The 24,089-nt window shown below is 32.7% G+C and overlaps 3 protein-coding genes across 5 annotated transcripts; 2 read left to right on the top strand and 1 right to left on the bottom strand.

Annotated features, from left to right (window-relative positions):
• Nucleotides 1-65: 65 nt before the first annotated feature.
• Nucleotides 66-4,616, bottom strand: LOC106122607 (heterogeneous nuclear ribonucleoprotein A1, A2/B1 homolog). 2 transcript variants are annotated; one of them, XM_013318677.1, is made up of 7 exons: nucleotides 4,407-4,616; nucleotides 3,474-3,697; nucleotides 3,021-3,265; nucleotides 2,790-2,939; nucleotides 2,436-2,648; nucleotides 2,010-2,100; nucleotides 66-1,460 (listed from the first exon to the last, which is right to left on the bottom strand). In XM_013318677.1, the coding sequence occupies exons 1-6, from the start codon at nucleotides 4,446-4,448 to the stop codon at nucleotides 2,030-2,032; spliced, it is 945 nt and encodes a 314-aa protein (XP_013174131.1). In that variant the 5' UTR covers nucleotides 4,449-4,616; the 3' UTR covers nucleotides 66-1,460; nucleotides 2,010-2,029. The 2 variants fall into 2 exon arrangements, with proteins under 2 accessions (XP_013174131.1, XP_013174130.1); XM_013318676.1 differs by having other exon boundaries at nucleotides 2,790-2,942; nucleotides 4,407-4,615.
• A 505-nt stretch (nucleotides 4,617-5,121) lies between these two features.
• LOC106122531 (heterogeneous nuclear ribonucleoprotein 87F-like) lies at nucleotides 5,122-8,263 on the top strand. 2 transcript variants are annotated; one of them, XM_013318548.1, is made up of 6 exons: nucleotides 5,122-5,340; nucleotides 5,581-5,804; nucleotides 6,053-6,297; nucleotides 6,557-6,688; nucleotides 6,760-7,084; nucleotides 7,399-8,263. In XM_013318548.1, the coding sequence occupies exons 1-5, from the start codon at nucleotides 5,308-5,310 to the stop codon at nucleotides 7,077-7,079; spliced, it is 954 nt and encodes a 317-aa protein (XP_013174002.1). In that variant the 5' UTR covers nucleotides 5,122-5,307; the 3' UTR covers nucleotides 7,080-7,084; nucleotides 7,399-8,263.
• Nucleotides 8,264-12,396: 4,133 nt separating this feature from the next.
• On the top strand, nucleotides 12,397-22,707 carry LOC106122473 (trypsin-1). The gene is made up of 7 exons (XM_013318446.1): nucleotides 12,397-12,768; nucleotides 17,806-17,938; nucleotides 18,537-18,572; nucleotides 19,958-20,120; nucleotides 21,099-21,307; nucleotides 21,709-21,960; nucleotides 22,528-22,707. The coding sequence occupies exons 1-7, from the start codon at nucleotides 12,673-12,675 to the stop codon at nucleotides 22,647-22,649; spliced, it is 1,011 nt and encodes a 336-aa protein (XP_013173900.1). The 5' UTR covers nucleotides 12,397-12,672; the 3' UTR covers nucleotides 22,650-22,707.
• The last annotated feature ends 1,382 nt before the right edge of the window (nucleotides 22,708-24,089 follow it).

The raw sequence follows: 24,089 nt of genomic DNA, 5'->3' as shown, positions 1-24,089 counted from the left end.
AATGTATATATCCTAGTCAGTACATATAGGTAGTTGGATAAGTATTGAAATAAAACATTTAAAAATATAATTTTATAATTTTTATTCAGCAAATTAAACTTACCATGGTCGTTTCCACAAACAGAGACTTGTCCACCGCATAGAAATATCCATGGAAAATAGTTTTCATTTAATTTTAATATTGCACACAAACAACAGGAACTGTTCAATTCTATACATTTATAAAGTTGGTATATAACTAAAAAATACTAGTCCCTTGACTTAGTCATATTTATATAATCTAACCAAACATTTATAACACTTCAAATAGGAAAACTCAAACATATAGATAGACCTAAGAGGACACAATATTTGCTATTAATAATGTAAGCATAGACGTCACCCGCTGATGGTCTAAGCTAAGTCTAGGGGGCAGAGGAGACAGCTACAAATAATATCTCATTCGAAGTAGTTTTTATATCCTAAATGTGGAGCCAAGGCTCTTAAATTATTATGTAAATGAGTGTTACAATTAAGCATTTATTTATCTATTACTTATTTACCCTTTTTCCATTTTTTAATACTCTAAAGAGGGAGGCAGCTGACTCTATCTTTCCCACCTTTGGCAATGCCCATGGATATATGTAATGACAATTTTATAAATCATAAATAGGTTTATAACAACTTATCTCAAGTACTTTTTTGATATTTGGAAATTTTAAAACACACTTATAAAATCGATTTATGTTCAGAAAACCTTACAATCCTTATTTACCCCTAATCTCCATGATAGTGTTTCTTTGGTGTCTTTTCCTCTTCATTTGTGTTCCAAAGACTACAAATTGGTGTTCACACTTCACTCCTTTCACCTTAGTAAATATTATTTCTAAAGGCCTATCTATATATTTTCATATGTGATAAACATAAAATATTAACATATTTTATAACAGGACAGTATTCTTAATCCTAATAATAAATGCTCATTATATGTAAAAAAAACAACATGTATTTTTTTATATTAAACTTAAAACAACCATTTTCGAAGCGAGTAATTTTTTTGGAATGTTTCCGATCATTAGAAATAAAAAATATGTCAACTTGAATCTCATTTAACACAGAATAATCATTTTGTAGCAACAATTTAGTGAATATTTCAGAAAAAAAAATCTTATAACTAAAATACCAAAATCTCTTTAAAGCCTCATAGAAAAAATATGGCAGTGAACGGATGTCACACAATTTGAATATCACATATAAAAATTGTGTAAGTGCTAATATGTAAATTATAAATTAAAAATAGTATCTTTTGCCTGCACAGTACCTTGTTGTGAGCAAACCTTAGTGTAGTTTAGGATATAATATGTAAAATATGACGTATTATGTAATGTGGTCCTTTCCTAAGTCCGCTTGTGCCTCAAGGCGGCCAGAGCGCGCCTGTCTACATTACGCCTGCCTAGCTTCAAATATGCGTTACTTCACACCTAAGCATTAAAAATATTTTCATCAGTCTTTATTTGACGAGAATTCATTGGGCGTTGCGTTTTATAAAACCTTTGTTACATTTGTATTGATTTTATGAATTATTACGATTACAAAAATTCGCATATATTTATAATTCGCAAGTGTATTTAAAGAAAACGCTTCGCCAATTGAAGTGTCGCCATTGAATTACCACAATTTGTTAAAATAATGCATTTTATTTTCATTTTTTAGATTTATAAATGAAAAAACAATAACTTTATAAATGCTTATTTCATAGAACTTATGGATAATATAATATCAAAATATTTACATTTATCCCGTAAAAAAAATATATTTAAAAATACGTAAAAAATTTAGAAAAATTGCGGACTACCTTTTAAAGATAAAAAAACTCTGAAAAATCTTATAATTCTAAGCTACCTAAAATTGTAACTTAAACATTTCGGGAAAACTGACTAAATTTCATATATTTACAAGAAATGTAAAATAAATGAAATGTTTGTATGAGAATCTGTGCATTGTCACAATGAAAATGTAAATGTACTTACAAGAAGACATCGGGAAAGGTTTAGAATCTACGCTGATTGCCGCCTGACGCTGTGCTGTAGTTCTGAACACCGCTAGTGGCAGCACCACCGCCTAGATAGAAAAAACATTATTTTTGACTTGTTTTTTATTTTTCAATCAACATCTGCAGTCTAAGATTACTTTTGTAGGACTGATTCTACATCCATGCCAAATGTCATCAAGATTTGTTGAGCTGCTCCGGAGATATTTTCTAACATACATTCATCTAAATTTAAACATTTATAATATTAGTAATAGGCACTGAAATCATTAAAGTTCTCAACTTTCTTACAAGACATATGTAAATTTTATTATTACCTGATATATAGTTTCAGACAATCTGAACAAGTTTTTGCTTTCATCTTTGCTATGGTTATTCAAAAAGTGTGTAAATCATTATCAATTACCTGTATTATAAGGTTGTTGCCTCTGTGTGTTGTAATTGGGTCTCATGGGGCCTCCGCTAAACCCTTGTTGGTATCCATCACCAAAGTTATCCTGCGACCAGTTCTGATCGTCATACCCTTGATTATCCCATGACTCTTGTGAGTTATTTGATTCCCAAGGACTCGGATTGTCCCAGCTACTTGGTTCACCATAACCTGAATTATATCCACCTCCTAAAAATATTAGAAGAAAAAAATTTCAATACTTGCGTAAGCACTATTTGTACTAAGAGTGTATTTTCTATAACTAAATGACTATTTATTTCTAGACAGGAATGGATAAAAAAATTAAAATAAATGAAAACAAGACATTACCCCAATTCTGGCGATTGTTCCAGCCACCTCGGCCGCCTCCGCGACCGCCAAACCTGCCACCACCGCGACGATTGCCCCCTCCTGACATTTCAGATTTTGATAATGCTTTCTTAACATCTAGAAGTCGGCCATTAATTTTATGATCCTGGTCTACTAAAAAAAACAAGTAATAGTTAATTATGTAGCTATATATATTGGTAATTTTCATAAAAACTAAGTAAAATAACTTACAGCATATCCTATCAACTGGATCATAATCATCAAATTCAATAAAACCAAATCCCCTTTTAATCCCCGAACCCTTTTCAGTTACAATAGTCACGGAGACAATGTTACCATATGAAGAAAAATGTTGTCTGAGATCATCCTCCTCTATATCTTGTTTTAAATTACCCACAAACAACTTTTTAACAGTTGCACTTGCATCAGGTCTTTTAATCTCTTCCCTGGGCACAGCCCTTTTGGGTTCAACAATTCTGAAATAAGAAACATGAATATAGAGGCCTCAAATCTTCAAAGCTTTTGGTAGTACAATATATAAAGTCTGGTTCAGGAAAAAAAAGAAAATGTGAAAAAAGGGAACATAAAAATATATACTAAGCTATATGTAAGTTGACTTACAATTAAGAAAGTTAAGAATTTTTTGAAAAAGGACCAAACAGATGGATACATAAAATTACTGACCTGCCATCTATTTTATGGGGCCTATTATTCTGAGCATCATCCACCATATGAGCCTTTGAATAGGTTATAAACCCAAATCCTCTGGACCTTTTTGTTTGAGGATCTTTCATAACCACAACATCTACAATTTCACCCCATTGCTCATAAAATTCTTTGAGGGACTCATCAGTAGTGCGGTAATCTAAGCCCCCAATAAACAACTTTCTTAAATGCTCAGGTTCTTCCTGAAATAATTAAAAAGGAATATGAGTCAAATACATTAAATAGAATTTATTCATAGATCCACACTGAATTTAAAAAAAAATTAAATAGCCCATGTGTTCTTCCAGATTATATTCTATATTTGTGCCAAATTTCATCAAGATCCATTAAGCCGTTCCACAGATACCCGCAAACAAACATCCTTCCATCCTCATCAAACATTTGCATTTATAATATTAGTAATGTAGACACAAACATTCTAATATATTACTAGTTATAAGGGGGAAATTACAAGAACTTCAAATGTTATAGGCAGTAGGGCTTACTAATACAGTTTTATTATTACTGTTTGCTTTGCAATAAGTTTTGTGCCTTTAGATTTAGACAACAAATAGAAAAAAAATATTTGTAACTAGAAAAAATAAAGAACCAAAGTAATTGGTGACTTTTTCTTTTTTTTAGTTTATACTGCTTCTTTAATATTAAGGTAACAAGCACTAAAGCGGTCGAAAATGTTTATTTATTAGATTCGATGAGTCCAAGATTCATCACAGATTTTTAAAAGATCGTGCCACGACATTCAAATCTGTATAATGTTTAACGAGTAAGAATGCTTCGTATTTATTCACTAGTCCCTGGTAAAAATAACTCTAGCTTTTTCATACATGTCTGTAACCGGTTGATAAAGCATTCACTTGTATTAAATAAATTAAAAAAATAGGTTTCACTTACATATTCGTCACCACCACCACCACCACTACTATCATGCTTCATTTTGGAATATAGCTATTAAATTTTAAACTTAAATACTTAGTTCCAGTAAGTTAATTAAATATATCTAGCATGAATTTCAATCAACTCTTTTACTCAGAAATCAGAAACAGAGAAATGAGAATGACAGTAAATAATAAACATCCATATTCTTTTATCACTTTAGCATAATCTGTATTCTTTCAGTTTTCAATCGACACAGACAAAAACGACAAAATCAAGAATAATAAATATCGCAAAACAAAAAGTGATAAAGTTTTTAAAATTTATTTAGTAATTTCTTTTAGCTAAGAATATGTTTTAATCTCTATTCAATATATTCATTTTCCATATAACATCAGTACTACGAACCACGATTACACATTATCGATTTTATATCTTTTTAAAAGACGCAAATGAAGTTGCCAGGAAAGCTTATTGTTTTCTACTCATTTTCCTACTTTTGTAACTCCCTCCTTCCTCCAGCGCCACGTAACGAACAATGTGACCAGATTCGGAAATATCCTAAAAGTTATTTTGTTTTAAGAAATGATTTTACTCATAGTTGCATAATTTCTTAAAAATTACATCATTAAGCAGCTACCTGTCAGCTTTTATGATGAAAAGAGAGCTTATTTGATCAAAACTTAAACGAAGTATTGGTAGAATCCTTAATATACATCTGGTCACACTGCACAGGAAGCGATCGTCGAGCGTCGCACTCCCTCGCGCTACTCTACAATTTCTTTCTTTTTAGCGTGGCGTCGGTTTGTAACGGTAGTGTTTAATCGTAATTTGGGAGTTTTCTAATTTGCGCTAAAAAGTTATTTGAATTGTTTTGTTGTCTTCTTATTTCGCTACTCCATTTATCAAGCTTTTCATAATGAGGCCGCAGCAAAATGGAGATGATGGTTATGTGAGTATAAATTATAGCTACCGGCTATGACTCAGCCATAATATCTGCGTCTTAAAACAATATTTTCTGTAACGTTTTTACTCATTGTTTATCATTTAATTAGGTTGTTTGATTTAATTGATTGTGTTTTTAACATTTGTAGATCATAAATTACTGTAGTTTCAATAAATTTGACGATTGAATTTCGATCAACGCCATCCGCCATTTTGTTGTTGATTGTAATGGTCGCCATAATTACAGGAGGAACCCGAAGTTCATCGTAAAATCTTCATCGGGGGATTAAATTACAGAACGACTGATGAATCTTTAAAAGCACATTTTGAGAAATGGGGCGAAATCGTGGACGTCGTCGTTATGAAAGATACGAAGACCAAGAGGTCTCGTGGTTTCGGCTTTATTACTTATTCCAAAGCCCACATGGTTGACGATGCGCAGAACAATAGGCCTCATACAATTGATTCACGGTAAGCTAAACTTCAGCGTTGTAATTTATTTTATAAACCCGATTTATTGCAGTCCAGCTATATGAAAGTTTAATTAGTTGCTTTCATATCGTTTTACACTGCATAAACTAAAAGACACTGCTTGGTGAATGTTTCGTTGAACTGTACACGTGGCATTTTCTGTGGAGTCGACATGACCTTATTTTGTATTTTAACGTGCTAAGCAATTAACAAACGTGTGTTTAACAATAATTTGTTTTATTTTCCAGCGTGGTGGAAACAAAACGTGCCGTAGCTAGACAGGATATTAAAAATCCCGAGGCAGGAGCTACAGTTAGAAAACTTTTCATCGGCGGAATTAAAGATGACCACACTGAAGATCAATTGCGAGAATATTTCTCTAATTACGGAAATGTACAGAATGTTAGCATTGTCACTGATAAAGCTACTGGAAAGAAGCGTGGTTTCGGATTCGTTGAATTTGATGACTATGACCCAGTAGACAAAGTTTGCTGTAAGTCTAATTTTATTGATTATTTTAAATCTGTTTTTAACTTTGACTGCCACAGTTTTGCCCCAAAATGGAATACCAATGTCCAGGTTTGGCTTCTCTAACTGTGGAGATTAAATTGTTGATTAAAGCTATACCAGGCTACTATTCCACAGGTTAGATCTGGTACACAAGTCAACAAACATTTTAATATTTAAGTCATAATTAATTGTTCTTTAAATTTTATTTGAAGTAAAAATACAGCTTGTAATGTTTGTTACAGTAAATGCCCCTCATAAAATTAATGGGAAACAATTAGATGTTAAAAAAGCTCTGCCTAAAGATGGCTCTGACCAGCGAGGTGGTGGTGGCGGCAGACAAGGACAGAGAAGAAATGATAATTGGGGTAATTCTGGTATGATTATTATCATTCATTAGTTTCTTAAAATTTTGTTAACCAAATAAAATTTCAAATTTTTTGTACAGGAGGTGGCTATGGAGGCAACCAAGGAGGTGGATGGAACAATTCAAACCCATGGGATAACAACCAGGGCGGTTGGGGAGGGAGCCAGGGCAGTGGGGGATATGGTGGTGGGAACCAAAGAGGAGGCGGTGGTGGTGGTTGGGGTGGCAATCAGGAGTTTGGCAACTATGGCCAACAGAGTTACAGTGGTGGCCCCACTAGGAACCAGCAGTACAGCAACAACAGAGCTGCGCCTTACAACATGAACCAAGGGGGTGGTGGAGGTGGCTATGGCAGTGGGGGGAACTATGGAGGGGGACAAGGCAGAGGTGGACGCTTCTAAAACATGTAAGTAAGACACTTTTTGTTATGTCACAAAAATTCATAAACATACATTATTCACTCACACCAACCATTTTATAGGACAAAGTAAAATACATGGCACTTAAACAAGCACTAAATCTATAAGAGTTGACTCATACATGATACTTATCTATACAGTACTGATTACTTAGTTAATTTTAGGTTGATTACTACATAGCATTAATTGTAATTAGGAGCCTTTTTAGGAAGACAGTTACTTTCGTATCTGGTAGTTAATTAATGCTATGGAGATGTTTTTGTATTTTGGTATATGACTGATAAATTTTTTCAATCTCTAGGTTTCGTGCTAAGTACACTAGTAGAGCAGAGTATTCGTGTCCGCTAGTGTAGGCAGTACGCTCCGGAGCACTAGTTACACCTCTGGTCTACTCGAGACCACCTAGGAGAAGCCGTCAGGAACCGATTAACCTTAGTTTGAAGCTCGTTATCTTTAGACAAATATGAATAGATTATTTATAGAATATGTACTGATGTAATTTGGTCTTCTATTTATTGTAGTACTTTAGGTACTTACCGTGACATATTTTTAAGGTTCTACATAGATTGTGAAAACATTTTATACAGATATTTAAGTACAACATAGGATATTAATATGTAATGACTCAAGTCCCTTTAATGATGCTAGGTTAATAAAATGAACATTAAGTTGAATTAAGAATAAGAAATAGATCATGATTACTTTTAATTTCTGACTTATTCAGTATTAAGTTCTCAAATAGATGTTATTTGAAATTTTAGGTATAGTCCAGTTATGACTTATAGGATAATTAAATGTATAAATAAAAATTTCATACAAAAGTTGTAGGGTTGTTTCTTTAGATTTGTACATATACCTTTTTATTTTATTTCTCGTTGTTGCTGCATGTCTTATTGTGATGCAGTTTTTTTTTTTCAAATTAAGATATTTGTAGTGTATGTCCTTGCTGACATAACATTTTAAATAAAAATTGTGACCTCCATGTTTTACGTTTGTAAATTAATGATTTCGAATCTGATGGAACTGAGAAATGAGCTTGATTTCAAAAAGTAGCTCGGAACTGTATTGTGAAGCCTATTTTAATGGTTTTTGCTAGTAAGAAGACTCGATTCTTTTAGGGTCAGTGTAAATCAAAAATTAAAGGGAAATTTAATATTCTTGATTCATTGTTCTCTAGGTTTTTTCTCAAATAACTCAATTTGAAATGAGAAAAACCTTCAACATCCATTCCATAAAATAAAAGTAACCTATACACAAATATGCAACACAGAAGTCACATTTTTCCATATAATATCATTCATGACATATAAAAAAGGTTTGTAATAGATTTTCTTATTTACCTACTACCTATCCTGTGCATAAGGCTCTATAAAAATATCTTTGCTATAAAAAAAAACAGCGAATAATAATGCAACTGCACAAACTTACGTCGATTTTATTCCTACAATTTGAAACTATCATCTAGTAAAAGTTTAAATGTAGCATTCCAAGGTACGCTTTACAAATAAATAGGTTTTATCAAGAAATCGACGCTCGCAGACTAAATAGTAAGTACATAGGTAATTTGTTTTATGTCTGACTCATCCGACTCTTGGTAGGACAAAGTAGGACTGCCTAAATATAATGAACGATTCAGAGCAACAGAATTCTTGCGATCAACAGCCAGCTGTCCTGTCCTGGTACGGAGGCTTTTAAACCTAGACGAAGCTACTAACATCGTTATAAACTAGCAATTCTAATCTTAGTGCGTTAGTTTTCGTTTTCTATAGTCCAATAGTAGTAGACGCTTGCGCGTTTCCTCCAGCTAAGAGATGAATACGTTGTAAGATTCTGTAGTTTGTTTTATATCGTAAACCGTCATTTATACGTTGTACTGGTTTCCAAATCTAGTAGTTTTTGACAATCCTGATAAATTGGCGTAAGTTATAATTATGTAGTTACATGAATAATGGGATTCCATAATTGAAAAGAAATAATGCTTTGTGGAGTTGGGCCCAACGAGTACTCATGTCTCTCATTTCTTTTTGGCGACTCAAGGTCAACTGCGCATTACACCTCGCCTTTCATCACTTATGCACCGTCACACCACACCTAAAATGATCTGCGTGGCGACACTTGCGCTGTTCCGAGCCGCTAACATGTTTGAAAAATAGAATAAATAAGCGTAGATGTATTGGAGTAAGCACTTTAGTTTTCTTTTTCAACAATACAATTTATAAAGTTATTTAATAGAAATCGGAAACCGGCTGAATTAGGACGATACAGGCAAATTGTTCAGATGTTGGCAATATATTTGGGCACTGCCCTGTGCAGAGTTATGACGTCTGTCGCTAGGCACTTTCAATGTTGCTAGTATTGGAAAGAAATTCTTTCTCAAAGGCAATTTCAGATGTAGTTCAGTTTCTGATATGTTGCATATTCCTTAGAAACTGTCACGGACTAAATAAGAAAAAGGTATAAAAATACAAGTTTCCACACAGATTTAGAAAAATATAATCTTCTCGTAAGTAAAATAAAGTTTTAGTGCGAAGTATTTGTCAGTACAAGTGTCACTGCTGTAGAGAAGATATTTCTAAAGTTTTACCTACATTTATTTACATTTCCAACCTTTTCCTGTTTTTATTTTGTTTGGTTCTAATATGTTTTCAATTTATTTTCATGATGGTATCGTGGTGACTGGAGTTTAACTCGATTGCCAAGTAACTTTCAGCTGCAGGTAAGTTTAATAATAAGGTATTTATCTCATATTTATTTAAATAAAATATTTTCTAAAATTATGAGGGTTTTTATTTTTTATTCCCATTTAATCTCTACAGAATTATAACTGCGATATAATTTGTACTACTGCAAAAATCTGTGTTGGATTCGTTTTTGTAAACGGAATAGGGAAATAGTTTGATGATTCGATAGTAGTTCCTAAGTACTGAATGCTAAGACCCCATTCCATTTATTGACTTCCCATGCCTTTATAACGGTACTTTAAAGCCAAATATTAAGAGCTAAGTGAGGTATATAGTAATCTAAACCGAAAATCTATATGCAAGAGGGAAGATTTTATATAACAAACAAAAACTATTGGACCTATTTAAAAAAAATCATTAGAAAGCTACATTATCACTAGATTATTGTTTTTGTAATTCCGCGCGGACGTAGTCGTTGACAAAGGCTGGTAGTAATGTGAACGACCCCTTGTCTAGATAATTTGATATCAGTACGTGTTAGCCGATTATAATTTGGACTTCACAACACTTAAGATTTATATTGGCGACACATTTTTAGAAATACATAAAAAAATGAAACCGGAACCACTATACCGTTACAGTTGCGTAGTTGATTTTGTTAGTCACGATTTAACAGTTATAATGTGGAGATTCAGCTCTACTCTTTTTCTGCATAAATAGGTTTATAATGGCGGTGGAGAAAAAGAACGAATTTGTATAAAAATATGTACCGTGGCTTTCTATTTTTTTTCTTGTAGTGCCTTGTACTTTGCGCAATAAAATAATTATTTGATCACGGATACATATTTATAAAGCTTTAAATGTGCTTTAAAGGTCCAGGGCGCATATTCGTTGTCTCCATATGTAAGTAATAAGATGATGAAAAATTGATAACTATGAAGAGAGATGAGAATGGTTGTAGCGAAAAAATCGTTGTCAGCATCGAAATATCCATATATCTTCGAAGTTCATATTCAAAAAGTATCAGTACTGAAATCAAATGATTGCTTGATCATATTTTAAGTTAAAAATTGGATTATCACAAGATAGATCTCGAGATTGCTGAAAGATGTATCGTGTCGCTTAAGAAATAAAAAGAGCTAAAATATGCCTACGATGTAAAGATGGAAAAATGTATCAGGCGCTTTATTTACGTAAACCTTTTTACATTGCGGCGTTTGATAATAACGAGTAAAATTTTATAACCGCATTATTATTATAATAAGACGAGCTCTAAATCGGGCCGTTTAATTGTTCGCATGCATTTCCTATGGTAGGCAGAAATATTCATCGCAATAACCTAAGTATGATTTGCATGAAGGGGCTGATCGAAAGGGAAAGCGAAGGTACTAACTGCACCTCAAAGAGTTGCATTTTACTAAGTGCGTGAGATGTAGAAATATCTGGCACAAAGTACTAAGAGTTCCATCCAACCTTTATTCTTCCAAATAAAAAAATATCAACCCGATAGCAGTGAAGTAAAGATTGTTTCCTAATTAAGTAGATATAAATCAGTAAGTGAGCTAATGGAGTGAAGGATCTTATGGAGAATAAGAAAAATTTCACAGTAATGTATTCATATAGATAAAATAGGGGTCAGCATGTAAATAAAGTCTACAAAAAGCCTTGCAGGTAAGGCGTGTTTTGGCTTTTGTATTCGCGTGTATTTATTTTGACAGATTTGACAACATTAAAAATCCATTCGTGCACAATATATGGAAACGGATGTAGTTATGAAAGATGCATCCCATCATAACGATATTGAAGTTGATAATAAACGGCACGTCGGGGCCGAACGGGCGCCGCGACTTGCGGAAACGTTGCACGGCGCTCTCATGATTTCACTTTCATTTTATCAGTATGGAGAATCCGGTGATTTCCAGATACGTTCGCTTCTCTGTCCTTCGCATGTTTCATGTTACATAACAAAATGTCACAACATAAACGAATTAAATGTTTACTTATAAAAATTAAAAGCTTGTAACGTATTTGAATAGCCAAAGCTTTCAAATCGTTTTTCCCTAACATCATAAGAACTGGTTTCCAGGATTGGCAAAATTACTAATCTTTTATTAAATAGCAACAGAAGGTTTTATGAATAAAAATATACAAATTTGCACAAAAGTTGTATAAAATAAATTAAAAAGAATATCCATCACAGCGGTGGCAGTTTAAAGATAAATTAGTCATGAAAGCCCTGTAATAAATAGCAGTTAAGTAATTATTTAACAATTCGTTATATGTACGATAAAATAATAATTGTTTAAAAATCAACACGAAACGCGATACGTAAAGATTAATATCCTGAATGCATGCACGCTGTTTTATAAAGTAAGTTCTATGTTTTATTGACCGAATATACAAAATGTAACAACGATCACAGTTACTTAAAAATTAGAATATCATGTCTTTAATTTTGTGATACAATTCAAAAGTAGTGTAAAAATCTGTTTTTTTTTTCTATAAACACTCGAAACAAAGAGCTTGTGTAATAATTTTTAATCTAAGAATTGGAACATAACAAGAATGCATCACAATAAAACATTTGACTCTTAACATAAAGCCATTGTCAAATTGATAATATATCAGTGGCGATGTAAGTGTTGCAACATTTACTTTGTAGTGGGGCTGGAGGGATCCGTATAGGTTTTTTTTTCTGGTGAAAGTGTGTGGTGGTGGTCGAAGTCTTCGCTACGAGTCAGATACCGCTCGGCCGCGGCCGCTAGTCGGCCGGCAGTTTGCGAAATGCCATCAGCTGGCTGACGAATTCGACAATAGTGACCGCGGCAGTCGCGGGATGACGGACAAATAAATAGTGCCGTAGGAAAGACAACTTGATAGGTTTCCTCGCGACCATGTGCCGATGGAGATTGGTGGTGCTACAAGTGCTGCTCGTTGCTACCGTTCATGGCAGAGAGATTGGCTCATCAGAGCAGATCATCGACAATCATGTAAGTTACATCAAAGTATAATAATTACTCAAATCAAATGTCAGTTAAATAAAAGTTATTTTATTGCAGTACAAATCAGAAGCATAATATGCCCATTTGAAGCCAAATAATTCAAGTTCACTTTTTCAGTTTAACTCTGCTATATTTTAGCTCAATCTTTTACCTAGTTTTAAGTTTAAATTAATATTTCGTTACATCTGTGAAAAACTAATCTATGATCGACTCGTATAAATTAAATAATATCATTTTGTTAGTAATTCTAATAAGTAATAATCAATGTTTACATTAGATCAGTGCATTGACTCTGTACAGCGTTCGCTTTTACTTTCCGCGGATACGCTGTGCAGATGCGTGCGGGTTCGCGCGAGACATCGACCTGCGACAATCATTAGAATTGCACGTTTTTATACTTAACATCATCTCGTAAATTGTTCTCCAACGTAAGATAACATTATGGTTTTTAATGAATGAATAAGTCAGCAGATTCTTGTTAATTTAATTATATTTATTGTTACTATGCCAAATAAGCTTAAAGCTAATGCTAATACGGCATCGAAATGCGGGTACCAAACCTAAGACCTCTAGCTAGCCTCTAGATCGGCGTTTTAAATGTATGTTGGTGTATGGACACTTTTAAAAGCAAAGTGTATTAGGTTTTGTAGTATTTTTAAAACCAAACGTATAGATATTAATTATAGTTTTTTATGAACTTTACAGATACGACCTAGGTTGTGTTACCCTACTTAATACATGAGAAATGTACTTTTAAACTTTCTTTTTCATAAGGGGAAGTTTGAATTCATCCAACCATTAACTTTTACGATAGCATTAGAGGTCTAATTTTAAAAGATAATTTGTCAAACACGTGGGAAAAGTTTGCATACAACGAAGACGAAATTGCTAAAGCGTGTCAGATAAATATCATGTCGTGAAGTTCCTCGTGGTAACGTTCACTTTCAACTTAATGTCTCAGTATTGTTGGTTACCAAATTATAATTTAAATTGGAATATAATGATACGAAATTATAATTGTGGCGGATGCACTACTTTCGCCTGTTACCAACATAGTTGCGTAACTCGTTCGAAGTCCAGTATTTGTTCTATTTTTTACATGTGTTCTTTTTTTCTAAGTTTAACTGCACGAACGTATTCTGCCAGTGTGTAATGTTTATCTACAGTTACTCTATTTTTATTAAATTTAATATAGTTCCCTAATTGTCTAGAAGACTAGTATTAACATAAGAAATGTTTTTTAAATAATTGCAAATTCATAATTCTTCCTAGCATTATATTATTTAGTTTTATGAACGGTTAATTGTTGTAGGTCATCGAATCATACATAATTCTATCTCATAAAGTTTTTATTAAACTTGGAAATACCAGAAATTGGTCTATACCACTTAACCAATAATCATTGAATTTTATTTCATTTCGTAACACGATTTAGTGAAGTGCAATAAAACACGTACGTAACACGTCCCTGTTGCATTTAATTGACACACACTTGAATTCTGAATTTTTCGTATTTATGTAATACTTATATCCGGTTCCGATAGTCTGTGGTCATACGTCCGCGTCGGCTGCGTGGAACGAAACACGCAATTTTATGCGTATTCGTGCGGCATTTGATTGATTAGTTTTGCCTCGTTTTAACGATACAAATATGTTACTTCTCTCGAAATGTTGGTAATTAAAAGAACACTTATTTTTCCGAAATTTCCACTGTTACATTTTTTTTTCTTATTTTATTAATTGTTTATCATTACAGTAATTTCAACCGAAAATGCCATTTATTTATTATTATGAAAAAAATCATTAATTTCAAAGTCAGGATTATTCGTAAATTTCAGTAAGTAAGTTTCATACTGTAATTACATAAGGAGAGGAAACTTTTTGTTATGAGTTTCATCTTTTATAAAATCTTTTTTTCGATTAAAGTTAGATAACGAAATATAAATGCGAAAGTATATATGCTAATAATCAAAGTAAAATTCTTTGTTACCGCATTAGAATCGGCGGAATCAGTTTCTTTTCACGTTTATTGAACAACGACGGATAACAAAAACGAGAGTGCCAGAACAATTACCTTGTGAAAGGCGTTTTGCAATTACTCATTGGAAAGTAGTTTAGTTATTGACCTTACGAATTTTGAGGTTAGATAATGACGGACGAGGGAAAATGCAACCGACGAAGCGTAAAGTGTTAGTTTTCAATGTTATAAAAAGATTATCTAGATCACCTTTTTTTTAGTTTCGTTGAATTCATTACAGATATAATCTATATAGATAAAAGAAAGTCGTGTTAGTTACACTATTTATAACTTAAGAACGGCTTTACCGATATGCCTGAAAATTGGCGAGGTGGTAGCTTAGAGTCAGGAGACGGACATAGGACACTATTTATTAATTTTTTAATTTTTTTTTCGATTTCATGCCTTGAAGAGCTGCTTTTTATTTAACTTACTTATATTATAAAAGCGAATGTTTAGATAGATGTGATATGTGGGAGGGCTACACTAATTAAGTTTTTTATATATCCACGCGGACGGAGTCTCGGGCGACAGCTAGTTTCTATTAAAGTTTACTCTTTAAAAGTTGGTAATAATGTTAGTTTAGTATTTAACGTCATGAATAAATCATCAAAATATTTTTAGAAATCGATGTTCGTAACCAAAATCTCTAGATTGCATCAAGATTGAAGAGAAGATGAGTGCTTTAACATAACCACTAATTAATCTTATACTCGTACTTTGTTTCCATGAAAAGCTTTATCTGTTTAATGCTTAAAACTACATCCGTTTTACAAGGCCTTAAATTTATTTCGTCTTGTTTTTTTTATCTGTATCTTTCATGGCAATTATAAATTCGATTGAAAATCTATTAATTCACTTAAAATAAACTAATCTAATTGAATTTAAAGCCCGTGACCTGATATTGAACTTCAAACGGCATAAAGTGATTGTTAGTGTTGTCACTTACGAAATCAATTGTCGATAAACTGGGTCACGGTACAACTTGTCAATTTAGGATGAGTTCTACAAAAATTGTATTTTTTTTTCTTTTTCTTTTTATTGTTGGCAACCTAGATTTTTATCCGTGTTAATAATTGTGTGACATTGAATATAAAGTTTACCAGGCTGAATTTTTTCAATACAATTGCATAAAATAGACTGTAAATAACAAATTATTATGTATAAAAAGATTCAAGACACGATTTCAGATAACCATTTGAACTTTATTAATTTTATTTACATAAATATCGTAAATATCTTGCATAAATCCTTTCTAAAACTTAACTAATTCCTTAATAGCATCTAATGCAACCTTAGCCTCCTTTATTGATTTCATAACGTGTTATTTAATAGCGCCGAATATGTATATCGAAGTCAAGCATGATCGGTTTCGTCACAGCGGTTACGTGAAGAGGCTAAGGGAAAGTGCTTGTGATATACAAACGACACGTCGACAACTATCGGGTACAAGACGCACTTTATCTCTACTTTGCACTTAACATGATCTGACTTATAAAGTTTGATTGAAATCGAGTATTAGCTTCTTTTTAAAGTACTATTTTCTTTCGACGGTTGGTAATCGTCAGGTTATCCTCGACCAACCGTCAAGGGAATGGTCGACCAGGTTATCCTGCTGTCTCGAAACACTGGCGTAGCTTTTTCAGCCAGGATAACCGTCGTCAAATGTACGCTATTTTTTAAAGTAATTTTGAAGAAAAAAATAATTGTGCACGGTTTTTATATTAAATAAATCCATCTGTGTAAAATTAAAATCTTGAACATTATTTTCATTCAGTATCTACAGAGACCCCTAATACATGGTAGGATCTGAGCACCTCCGGGGAGGTATAGTAAGTTGATGACGATAATAATCTACTCTACCGAGTTGAAAGTTAAATTTAATTAATCAAAATTAAAATAATAATGACTTATCCTCGTATCTCAAACGCAAATGTAAATTCTATAAAGAACAATGGAACATCCTACCATTGTGAAAGTACCGTACCATTGACATTAGTGACTAATGAACTTCGCGTTTATTACGTAAAATAACATACTAACATTTTAATCGCTACAGAATACTTTACAAGAAACTATACACAAATATCTTTATAAAATAATTTATTTTCGATCTACATTATGTGTTGCTCTTATTATTATTATCTTATTATTATTAAAGAACTTTTCTGTCAGTTGGCAATATTTTTCCAATATTGGTAAAGAAAAAAATAAAGAAGTATTAACTTGAGTATTATGTAATATGTTTTTGATGTATATGTTCGGTTTTTTTTGGGACAGCCCTAATGACTCAACCGCGCATGGCGCTAGCATCGCCGCGCCGCGTAACCGCGAAAGTAAAATGGCAGTTAATTTAAAATGGTAAACAAATGTTGCATAAGGTTATTTCCAGCGGAAGATCACAAGCTTGGTTAAGTTGTTATGTAATATTTATACATTTGATAACTGACACGAAAAGAACCTGACAAACTGGTTATCTTTGTTATTGATTCTCGTAAAAAGCATTGTCTTTTTATTTTTGGAAAGTTACTATAGGAAGTAATTTCATTAAGCCGAATTTTACAATTTTGATTCGTTAGAACGAAAACCGAACGTATGATTACAAAAGTATATTAATTAAAAACAATAGAAACACTTCAACAAAGAATTTAGAAATACGCGAATGCGGTTGCTGACGAGAATTTCAATGTTTTATATGTTAACGAGAAAGTTCATTTTTAAGCTAGCAACATTAAGAGAATTTTAAACGTGATTAAATGTGAAATTAACGGTATAAATTGTTTTGAATTCAAATTTAGAACATTTTTCAAGGACCAGACTTAGGGGTGGTAGTTTGGACTTAGGTTGGTTTCTAGGAGTCCTAAGTGTTTGACATTTTATGAAAATGTACTGTCATGGTTTGGAAAAGTATTTATTTTATTTAGCCAAAGTCCGGTAAACTATATAATAACTCTAAAAAGTGTGTTTAATTCGTGCAATGATACAATAGATTGTTCAACATATTTCAGGTGTCACACGGGAATAGGTCATCACGTTTTCTCTTCGACGCTATATTTGGATTAGAAGTTCCGCTGTTTGATGAACAAAGTGTAGAGGAAGAAGAAGAAGAAGATGACTCACAAACCAAGGACTGTTCGTGCGGTAAGTATTACAAGCACAAAAATGTAGTCGTCCCTCTCTTTAACTTTGACAAAAAAGAGACAACAATATATAGATGTGTATATGGCTTTCGAATGTAACACTCGTACAGTCAGCTGCATAAACATGTTCAAATTTTCAAAGCTACAGAAACTTCTATTAGTACGCAATTAGTTTCAAAAATATACGTACACGTATCCGTCCTTATGGTTCCAATCATGAATAAATGATGATAACGAATTTGTACATACGTATATTTAAAACCGAAAGGGTATACAAGTTTCTGAAGTTTTGTAAACGTATACATTTGTGCAGCTGACTGTACACAACACGTATATGGTAGGAAGAAACTTTAAAAAAATCTCTTCTTCAATTGAATACACTTGTAATTTTCACCGTAAAAACATAAAATATTTTAAATATAGTGTGGGTTTAGTTGATTTTTTTTTCAGACTACATACGAAGCACAGTACTATAGGGTGAAACTGTTTGGTCCTTCGAAGTGTTACCTATTTAGTTATATAGTTATATTAGCGTTTGTTTTCACGGAGTCACAATTATAGTGTAAATGTATTAATCACAAATCACATTAATATTCTAGAGTGCGGCAGAGCGAACCCACTTCCTAGAAAGATGGGTAAGTTGATATTTGTACAGATTTGAACCTTTATCTTTAACTGTAAATATATGTTATATGTATTATTACATAATTTGTTATATATAGTACTCGTAGTGTAATACATTCCTTTTTTGTTCTCCTTTTTTTTCAATCAACTATACTTCCTTTTGCTGTTTTACGTAATTTCTTGTTTTAATTTTTGTGCTGCTCTTTTAACTATCTTTGCTATCATTTGCTTTCTAATGCGTCCTTTGAAAGTAAAACCGGACTTAATCTTCTCTTTAGTTTTATATTTCTATGTTTAAAATTTTTTTCTTAGTAAAATTGTGGTTGTCTTTGCTTTTTAGGGTTCCGTACCTCGTAGGAAAAAAACGGAACCCTTATAAGATCATTTTTTTGCCGTTCGTCGGTCTGTCAAGACCCTTTTTTGTATGAGATGATGATGAAGCCTAGGTCTGGGGGGTCTCTACCATTAATATGGTCTTGTCGAAGTAGTGTTTGTAAATAGTTGACATATTTCAATTCTTTAGGAGGGTCCTCCTCCTGGCGATACCCATGAAAGATGACATGTTAGTTAGGTAATAAATTTCCGATATGATCGACTTTAATGAGATTAAATGTGGATGGCTAAAAAAGGTTGAGGAAGACCAAAAAAGTATGGAATGACTGTGTGAAAGGGGTTATGCGTAGGAAGGGGGTGGATTCAGATTTGACGGCTGATAGAGATGTATGGAGGAGTAGTACATACTATGCCGACCCTCCATAGGGATAAGGGCAGAGAGAGATGATGATCGACTTCTGAACGAAAGGCCTCTCTTACTTTAAAGTGGAAGTTTTCTGTAATTGATATTAAATTTGCATATTTAAAGATAGATTAAAAATCTAGTCTTTTAATAGTATTTCTAATGTTCTATCTGAGATATCGAGTGAAAGTTGTCGGTTTCCTGTTAGCTATGTAAAGTACATCATAATACTACCTGCTTTGACATCGATAGTTCATTCTCGTTAGGAAGCTGAACGTCCGCATTTCACTATAACTAGTTCTTAACGTAACGATACTAATTATTTATAATTGTTTTAATGAACCATCGCCTTATCCTATGCAGCCAGTCTTAGGAACAATAATTTTAACGATTTTAAAATGTTCGTTCGGCCATCGTTCTACCTTAGTTAATCTTACTATCTTACTAACATTATAAATGCGAATGTTTATTTGGATGGATGTTTGTTTGAAAGTATTACTGGCGTGGTTGCATGGACATCGCTGAAATTTGGTATAGATATAGAACATAGTCTGGAAGAACACATAAGTTACTTTTTATTTATTTTTATTTTTGCTAATGGAGTCGGGGCCGAAAGTTAGTTGATAAATAAAACATGACATAATCAATGTCATATTACAGAATGTAACGGACCGAATCAAGAGAATCGTATCGTCGGTGGATCTCCAGCGAGCGCCAACCGGTATCCTTGGATGGCTAGGATAGTGTACGATGGGCAGTTCCATTGTGGTGCGTCTTTACTGACCAAGGACTATGTACTCACTGCGGCGCATTGTGTTAGGAAGTAAGTATAAAAGATTCAATCATTTATCGCATCTCGTTAGTTGGGAGTGCTTTTATGCCCAGAAGGTTAGCGCACTGTGGGCGGAAGAAAGTACGCACTCCGGTTATGTTACGCTGTTACTTATTTATGAGTTTTGCATAGCATCTTATGCAATACTGCGCGTCACAATAAAGTTTGAATGGCATTGTAATAGACAGTAGGAGAATATTGTTTACAGAAATCAAAACCTAAGTTTTGTATTATAATAACTTTGTATATGGTATTCAAATGAATCAAACAGAAGACTACTATAAGCTTATTATTATCATTTCAACTTACATTTTTGTTTTATTATAATAAAGAGAAATACCAGTATGTATGTAGATGTCCAATTGGTACTTCCTACATACTTTAAATCTTATGTTTAAAGTTATTGTAACAAAATTATGAAAAAATCTCACTAAAAATATGCATAATATTATGGTCTATTAACTGTTGCGTCGTCAGGTCGTAACAGATTAATGCCTAACTAATATTTATTTTTTCACGCTTGTATCAAACACGCGATGTTACATTCCATTTGGGTTATAAACGTATTAGTAATGTAATCTGTGAAAGTAACATTTGTTCCGGTAACGCGGTGATATAACTTACATAGTGCAAACGATATTCGGGGAAAAAAAAGCATGGAGAAGGTCCTAATTTCCGTAGATAAATGCGAAATGCGATACAAAAATAGGAGCAGCTTATTCATTGGGTAAAACAGGGACGAGTAGATACTACAGTTTTTTTTATTTCTGTAGCCCATTGTAATAATCGCCTTCCATATATTAGCCATTTTCAATATTCCTGGATTCACTTCAAATATCTGTTTAAGCTTATATGTTGTGACTTTCTAACCTTAGAATAGGACTGCCGTTCTTGTTTTTAACAAACAGAATAAAAGGGATGGCAATTATAAAGCAGTAGGAACGTTAACACTCATAAATTGTGTTTCAGATTAAAGAGATCCAAGATTCGAGTAATCTTAGGAGATCATGACCAGACAATAACAAGCGAGAGTGCAGCCATCATGCGCGCGGTGAACACCATTGTCCGTCATCGCGGCTTCGACGCTGATTCCTATAATAACGACATCGCACTACTAAAACTACGGAAACCAGTCAATTTTTCGAGGATCATCAAGCCAGTTTGCTTACCGCCTGTTGGTAAGTGTCCATTTATTCTTCTAGTAATGTAATGGTTTTAGTCAATATTTGTTAGTTTAGGAGTTAATTTTCGAATATCATTGTCATCTTTTTAGACCTCTCCCAAAGCCTTCTACAGTATGTGGTTCCTTCAGTGTATGATGTGAGCAAACATCATTTCTTGTTCTTAAAATTTTTGCCTTATTAAATATCACGGGATCCGTGGATCTTTGTTTTGTTAAATTCATATGCACACTAAACATGTTATACTACAAATTAACCAACAAAAGTACAATTTCTAAAGTGATTATTATTATTTTAAGGCAATTCTAAACAATATTATGTAGTGAAACTGTGAAAATATAACATTGGACTTCAAGTTATCATGTGATCACGTACTAAAAACCTTTAACTATTTTAAGGCACGGAACCAGCGGGTAAAGAAGGCATAGTGGTGGGTTGGGGCCGTACTTCCGAAGGTGGTCAATTGCCTGCGATTGTGCAAGAAGTGAAAGTGCCGATACTATCACTGAACCAGTGCCGCGGCATGAAGTATCGTGCATCAAGGATCACCAGCAACATGCTGTGCGCCGGCCGCGCCTCCACCGACTCCTGTCAGGGCGACAGCGGCGGTCCCTTACTCGTACAACAAGGGGACAAGTATCAGATTGTTGGTATGTAAAAGTTGCTTCGAGAAATTGACAACAATCTCTCTATCCTTTTAGGTTTATCTATTAAGTTATGACTTTGTAGCAAAGAGAAAAGAAATTGATATGTATTATATAGTAATATTAGTTCTGTTCCGATGTTCTTACGGTGAAGGAAAACATCGTGATGCAACCTGCACATATCTGAGAAGAAATTCGGAGATATGTGTAAAGTCAACTCGCATTGGGCCAGCGTGGTTTACTATGGCATGGTCACCCCTAACTTAGGGTAGTCTCTGACACCCTCGATTGGTACATATTGTGAGCTGATGATGATGATTAGTAAAGTTAATGTTTTTCTAATTTTCTCCTTACCAATAAAACGTTCGTATAACTCCTAAAGGTGACTATGGTAGTATGGAGTTTCTTGTCTATCTTTTGTAGTGAAATTGGTATGAGTCTGTAGTGCGTATCCATATTTTAGTATTGTTTGTTTAGTCCATGTCTTGCATAGAATAGATAATTAGTCATTTGTCGAATTAGTATCCAACAGACCAAATTGTGGTGCCAAAATTGACGTCAGTGTTCTTCCAGGTATAGTATCGTGGGGTGTCGGCTGCGGTCGTCCAGGATACCCTGGTGTATACACAAGGATAACTCGCTACCTCTCCTGGCTCCGAGCGAATCTCCGAGATTCTTGTTTATGTGGAAATTGATATTAATCTTGATTTATACGTCGTGTTTAAATATTTATTTCTCTATTGGATTACATTTGAAGCGTCTGATAGGATTAATATGAATTTAAATCTGACAATTATGTAAATAAGTACATTGACTGTAAAAATATTTTTTTTATTATATACATAAATACAGTTATATGTTTATATATTGATGTTAATAAAATGATCTCAAATCGATCAAAATAAGCCATGATTTAATAGTGGTATTTAAATAAATTTAGATATGACTTACTTTAAAAGAATTTAGAATTAAACTATTGTTAAACCTTTATCGAGCGAGGTCTAGATGTTTCATGTTATAACTAAAAATTTGAATCTTAGACTTAAGTGTAAAAACCTATAGATAGGTCTGTAATCCACATCTATACATCTGTGATTATATTTTCAACTGTGTTGAATTTTCATATTCCATTATATTATATTTATTTACTAAAATTGTTTAGTACTTTTATTGATACATGTTTTTATTTCTCCGTATGTAAATTTATCTTGTGAATTAAATAATTAATAATAATATACTTAGATTAACTTATTTAATAGGTTTTTTTATTAAAATTTGTTTGAATATTTTGTTATTAATAATTAAATAATTTATTTAGTGAAAATGATACAGAACAGATACGTCTTCAAAGTTATTGTAAACACAAGAAAACCATTTCATTATATCAAACTAGTAGTGTAGCCCGCGACTTTTCCGTTCGAAATAAAAAAAAAATCTAGTAATAAATAAAGCCTATATCACTCAGGAATAGTGTAGCTTCCTAACAGTAAAAGAATTTTTCAAATCGGTTTAGTAATTCCGGGTTTTTTACGAAATTCAATGCAATCAATCAATTTCCACTTCATACTTCTTTCAAATACATACATTTTTAGGTTATATTATATTTACGTATACATATTTTGTCGTAAGTTTTTATAAGGATTTTAATAATTAAGGTTCAGGCCGGTGGTGCAGATTACCAATAGTATGTAAGTAACTGAGGACCTATTTTAGTGTTCAATTAGTGTAAATAGACTAGAACTAAGTTATTGTAGATACTAACATTTTCCTTTTGATCCATAGAGTATAGATTTTTATTGTAATTAACTCCTTTACTTTCTAATTAACTAATTTTTAATATTATTTTTGTATGTTGTATACTCGTTGTTTTATTGTGTAGTTATTTTTGAACTTAATGTCATCAAAATTGATTCGAAATAGTCAAAAAATAACAACAAGATTATCTTTTTCATCAAAATTTTAACCAAAAATTTTGATAATTGTTGGTTCAATAGATTATTATTCTTCATAGCTTTGAAAAATTTGCTTGAATTACATCTTTGTTATTTTTTAATTAGGTTTAAGTTATTTAGTTATTCAAACAGTATTTTAAGTAATACAGTAAGTTTTATAATCTATGTTAAATGTTAAATTGA

This window comes from Papilio xuthus, unplaced genomic scaffold (genome assembly GCF_000836235.2).
Source record: "Papilio xuthus unplaced genomic scaffold, Pxut_1.1 DF826923.1, whole genome shotgun sequence".
In the NCBI taxonomy this organism is placed as follows: domain Eukaryota; kingdom Metazoa; phylum Arthropoda; class Insecta; order Lepidoptera; family Papilionidae; genus Papilio; species Papilio xuthus.
The sequence above is the reverse complement of the archived record's forward strand: the minus strand, read 5'-3'. Positions and strand labels throughout refer to the sequence as shown.

Bases quoted from the DNA above. Each gene is read 5' to 3' on its own strand.
- LOC106122607 (XM_013318676.1), bottom strand. From the start codon at position 4,448: ATGAAGCATGATAGTAGTGGTGGTGGTGGTGGTGACGAATAT. The intron at 3,698-4,406 runs GTAAGTGAAACC...TAATTATTTCAG, and splicing joins GTGGTGGTGGTGACGAATAT to GAAGAACCTGAGCATTTAAG. The intron at 3,266-3,473 runs GTCAGTAATTTT...TTCTTATTTCAG, and splicing joins CCCCATAAAATAGATGGCAG to AATTGTTGAACCCAAAAGGG.
- LOC106122473 (XM_013318446.1), top strand. From the start codon at position 12,673: ATGTGCCGATGGAGATTGGTGGTGCTACAAGTGCTGCTCGTTGCTACC. The intron at 17,939-18,536 runs GTAAGTATTACA...TTAATATTCTAG, and splicing joins AACCAAGGACTGTTCGTGCG to AGTGCGGCAGAGCGAACCCA. The intron at 21,961-22,527 runs GTATGTAAAAGT...GTGTTCTTCCAG, and splicing joins GGACAAGTATCAGATTGTTG to GTATAGTATCGTGGGGTGTC.
- LOC106122531 (XM_013318548.1), top strand. From the start codon at position 5,308: ATGAGGCCGCAGCAAAATGGAGATGATGGTTAT. The intron at 6,298-6,556 runs GTAAGTCTAATT...TGTTTGTTACAG, and splicing joins CCCAGTAGACAAAGTTTGCT to TAAATGCCCCTCATAAAATT. The intron at 6,689-6,759 runs GTATGATTATTA...TTTTTTGTACAG, and splicing joins TGATAATTGGGGTAATTCTG to GAGGTGGCTATGGAGGCAAC.